This window comes from Leuciscus leuciscus, assembly GCF_965113295.1.
Source record: "Leuciscus leuciscus genome assembly, chromosome: 5".
NCBI classification, from domain to species: domain Eukaryota; kingdom Metazoa; phylum Chordata; class Actinopteri; order Cypriniformes; family Leuciscidae; genus Leuciscus; species Leuciscus leuciscus.
In genome coordinates this window covers 25022175-25026752 of record NC_138729.1, presented here as the reverse complement: position 1 = coordinate 25026752, position 4578 = coordinate 25022175, and the positions used below count along the sequence as shown (strand labels likewise).

The following is a 4578-nucleotide window of genomic DNA, read 5'->3' as shown; positions in this document are numbered from 1 at the left end:
ATTTCCAAACTTTCCTGTCTTTATCAACACCAGTTTCTTGTGGTTTCATTCTACATACTCTTTTCACATGTCCAATTTTACCACAATTATAACACTTTTCGTTCACAAATCTACAGTCTTTTGGCCCATGGTTACCTCCACCACCTCGATAACACATTCCTGTGACACTCGACTTACTTTTTCTCCCGTGTCCATCTTGAAAACAGTGGTACCCATACGATTTCCTTTATCTTCATGCAAATCAGCCATATCCTTATTAGCAGCTTCAATAGCCTGAGCTTTCCTTAGTGCTGTCTCAAATGTCAGTCCATCCTCAGCCAGTAATCTCTGTTGTATGCTGTCATCATTAACACCACACACTAATCTGTCTCTCAGCATAACTGTGAATGTGTCTCCAAAATCTTGTGCCAGCTTCCTCAGTTCAGCCACATATTCTACTATGCTTTCATCAAAGCGTCTATACGCTGATTTCACGCAGCCGTTATTTTGAAATCGAAAGCGAGGCTCCGGTGGGAAGAAAACCGGAAGTGTCGCCTTTAATCACAGGAGAGTCGTGAATGTGATGGTGTATTGTTGTGTTTAATGATGTTGTGTCAATTCTAAAAATGTACATACATTTCTTTCATACTTTAGACTATATACAGTGAAATTCATTTATAAATAAAATAATTTTTTTATATATAATTCAGAATGTAAAAACAGAAGCAGGAATGAACTATATACATATCCTATATTGAATATTAACATCCAATAGTGTAAATCGCGGCAGCAGCTTCAGGTTGGTAATCCAAGGCATTGTTGTTTAACTTTACTTCCGGGGTTCTTCCCACCGGAGCCTCACTTTCGATTTCAAAATGGCGGCTGCGTGAAATCAGCGTATTACGTGAATTAAACTTCCACATTTGAACCATTGCACTGGGCTTCGGATTAAAGTGATTTTTCAGCAAACTCACCAGATCCTCATAATTTTTTGGTCCAGGTGTTGTGCCAAATTTCGACCCCCGCCAAATTATTACCCTCCTAGCATTGGTTGGTTTAGGATTAGTTGTGGGGGAGGGGTTAGGATTAGGGGTGGGGCTAGGATTAGGCAATCAGGTACTGACTTCAACGAGGGGGTAATAATTTGGCAGGGGGTCGAAATTCAGCACAACAACGGAACCCATGCATGCCACCCATCGCTCTGTTCAGTCAGTACTTCAGGTGGTAGCTATTACCTTTAGCTCTAGCTCACCCAGTTGGCATCCTGCTTTTTATTTGCACAAAGCTAAATAATTTAAATTACAGTAGAATGTTTTCCTCGACATCTTGCGATTTTGGGGCACATGAGTTCCCGAACATAATGCATGATGGGATACACTTAGCCTCGAATACCGCTTTGGAGCGGTATTCGAGATAGTGTGGGTTTAGTGTGCATTAAGAGCACTGCACTTTGGCATTTTTAAGACATGGGCTCATGTCATCTCACATGGCCAAGATCGCAAGTGTGGGTATTTGGACAAGACAAATATATACAGTACATAGACGTTTTTTATCCAGCAAAACCGCAGCTACCCTGTTTACTTTACTTTGCATTTGTTTACAGCGCAGTCTTGCCCTGCGCAACATGGCGGACGCGTTGACGTATCGCAGCAATGTTCCAAAGCGGCCAATAGGGTGTCTATGTATTTATTATGTCTATGGTTGAGCGTACATCAGTTGTACACTCGTTATTGTGGGATGAGTGCACTCAATAACGTCCACTATGGGCCCTGTCCCAAATGGCACACTTCATATGCACTTTTGGTCTTGTGGACTTACAATGGCTCCCGCGTGCGCATGTCCGTTAAGTCCATGAGACCGGAGAGTGTCCCATTTGTCATTTTAGGTTTCAGAAGGGTGCTTGCGGTCGATATGCGCCCTCGATGCGCACTTTTGCTGAGCCCGCACTGATACGAGCTCTGCAGCAGACTTCTTCCCGACAGTCAAAGTGGCGTTACGTCACGAAAGTGCGAACTCATAGGAAGACCGCAGGTAGGTGCCATATGGGAAAGGGCCATGGTTTCGGACACCACTGCAAATGGCTGTCCCCTAAAATAGTGCCCTATTTAAGGTAGGGGGCGCCACAACCACAGTTTCTTGCTGTAAATCAGAGTTAGGTGACATCCTCACCTTCCACACTGAGATAACATCACAGTAGTGTTTCTCTTGTTTAAGTTGCATAGAAATTATAACAGAGAAAAGATAAACAAATGGTTAAAGTCTTGAGCTTGAGCTCTGTCTTGGATTTTGAAGATGCTTTTAACCAAAGTGACATACAAAAGGGGAACATCACAAGAAATTTGCAGCGAGTCAATATTATTCATAATACACAATTCCAAACTGAAGTATAAACTTGCGCAGAGCAGATGTAAAATGAAAGAAAGAAAAGAGAAAAACGTTTTAATAACAAACCAAACATGTTTACTTTCATCATAGACTACTCATGGATTACGTAAATATACAAATTCACAAATCTACTTTTGGCATTTGTCATTTTTATATATATATACATATAAAATAATTAATATGAGGCTGAGGAATCCAAATCATAGTTGTGTGGTTTTGGTGGTTCATAATATATTATTCAAACATGTGCAGGCTTGTCAACAATGGAAAAATGTAATTAGGCTGAAAGCTGCAGTGCATTTATTTTTATTTTTATGAATTTTTGCTGTATTAACCATTACAATAACAAGGCGATGGGCATAGGATATCAATTTCCATTTCCCAGCATGAGAGAAACCAGCCAGGATGATGGCAATGCCAAATGAGGCTTAGTCTCATATACAGTAACTGCCTGGACAGTCATAATGGTTTCATAACATAAATGTTATATGAGAGGCATGGGACTAAACAGTTCAGCTTTATTGTTGTCTGGAAAGAGATAATGTTCAAAAACAAAATATTCCCTTAAATTTTCAGTTATATTACTCCAGTTAAAAATGTAAATTAAACACTGAATAAAATAGTTTTACACAAGCTTTGGATGTTCAGTTGGTAGTTGAATTGTTCATCTTTGCTTTCCATTTCTTTTCTATTTATAACTAAATATTGAGTTCTAAATGTAGACTTATTATATCGACTTAATGTGCTTAACTCGAAATTAGATTCAAAATGAAATGTTCACATTTAGATGTAATACATTTCTTACAAACAGGCTAATTACATAACAATGATTGTTTAATGCTTGTTTGATTATATTGTTTATTTCACATATTAGAAAGATCATAAAAATACTGAAATGTCACAGAAGCTGTAATCATGTTTTGCATTACTATTTAAAAAATGTAGTACCGTGATTAATGATAATGTTTATCAGCTAAACAAAGATTAACATTAAGAAATATTAAACTGCATAGGAATTCTAACTCTTGTCATAAGGATGTTAGTTGCTGCTTGCATGGTGTTGATATCATGTGTACTTCACTTAGCAATAGCTCATCTGGATTCATATTTCAAACTTCCTTCTGCAGGCTCCTGAAAATAATCAGAAACAGTCATTAGTGAGTCTTCTCTGCTTATTAAGGAACATTAAAAGTATTTCTTACTGTATTTGTCATTCTGCAAAATTGAGGTGTTTGTGTCTTGTGGACACATTACAAACACAAAATATTGTATTGAAAAAGTATTAAACGGTTATGCTAACCTCTTTTTAAGAGCCTTCATGATGTATTTTTGAGTGAATTTAGATTCTGGATTTAAGCATTTCTGCTCCATACCATTTTTCAGAGTAACACTGCAAAAACACAAGACAATTTGCTGCATGATTACGTCAGTCAACATATTTAAACAGAGATGTATAATATTGAGAGATTTGGATTTGTAAATATTGATATTCTTACACAATCTCCTGGTTTTCGCAAGAGGGACTTGGTGGTATGATTTCAACCTTCTCAATCAGTTTTGGAGAAACCATGTTTACACCTTTGTCAGCACAAAAACACCTGCCCTTTGGAGCTCTAGCCTGGCCTGAAAGAGAAAAATCAGTGCATACCATAAACTACCATGCCACACAAAGATAGTTTCACAATAGAAATGCACATTAAAAACTTGAATATTTGAATTTCGTAAATCTGCAAAGTTCAGAGATAAAACTCACTTTTCACCTCTACAGCAAGCAGGCAGCCCAGAACAACCATAGCTGTAAACGTTTTCATAGTACTGATCTTCTGTCTTCACCTCCCAAATGGCTAATTAATGAAGTTATGGATGATTGAGTTCAGCTGCTTTGTTTATACTGTATGCTCTAAAAGGGGTTTCCCCCTGAGAATGTTTCAGTTTTTGTTTTTAAAGTCCAGCCTCTGAACTGTTTTGATTTCTCAGAAACACTTTCTCTCATCAAATCTGATAGAGTTGACCTTTCCAAGAATAAGGAAGGAATTAGATAATTTCTTGTGTCTATACTATAAATTAATGTAATGAAAAACATTAGGCCATAAGATTTGCTTAGATTAGAATAAAAGTAGCAAAATGATGACTGTTTAACACACTTTAAAAACTGTACTTTGCAAAAATGTCAAATAAAAAGTTGTTTTTAATCATTTGAAATCATTGTTTTTT

The 4578-nt window shown here is 37.3% G+C and overlaps 1 protein-coding gene across 1 annotated transcript; it reads right to left on the bottom strand.

Annotated features, from left to right (window-relative positions):
- Positions 1-2654: 2654 nt before the first annotated feature.
- LOC309498180 (C-X-C motif chemokine 11-6-like) lies at positions 2655-4274 on the bottom strand. The gene is made up of 4 exons (XM_082168731.1): positions 4118-4274; positions 3861-3987; positions 3665-3754; positions 2655-3495 (listed from the first exon to the last, which is right to left on the bottom strand). The coding sequence occupies exons 1-4, from the start codon at positions 4173-4175 to the stop codon at positions 3474-3476; spliced, it is 297 nt and encodes a 98-aa protein (XP_082024857.1). The 5' UTR covers positions 4176-4274; the 3' UTR covers positions 2655-3473.
- Between the last annotated feature and the right edge of the window lie 304 nt (positions 4275-4578).

Excerpts from the sequence above, each read along its gene's own strand:
- LOC309498180 (XM_082168731.1), bottom strand. The coding sequence starts at position 4,175 with ATGAAAACGTTTACAGCTATGGTTGTTCTGGGCTGCCTGCTTGCTGTA. Across the intron at positions 3,755-3,860 it reads TGCGAAAACCAGGAGATTGT|TGTTACTCTGAAAAATGGTA; the intron begins GTAAGAATATCA and ends GTGTTTTTGCAG. Across the intron at positions 3,496-3,664 it reads ATGAAGGCTCTTAAAAAGAG|GAGCCTGCAGAAGGAAGTTT; the intron begins GTTAGCATAACC and ends GATTATTTTCAG.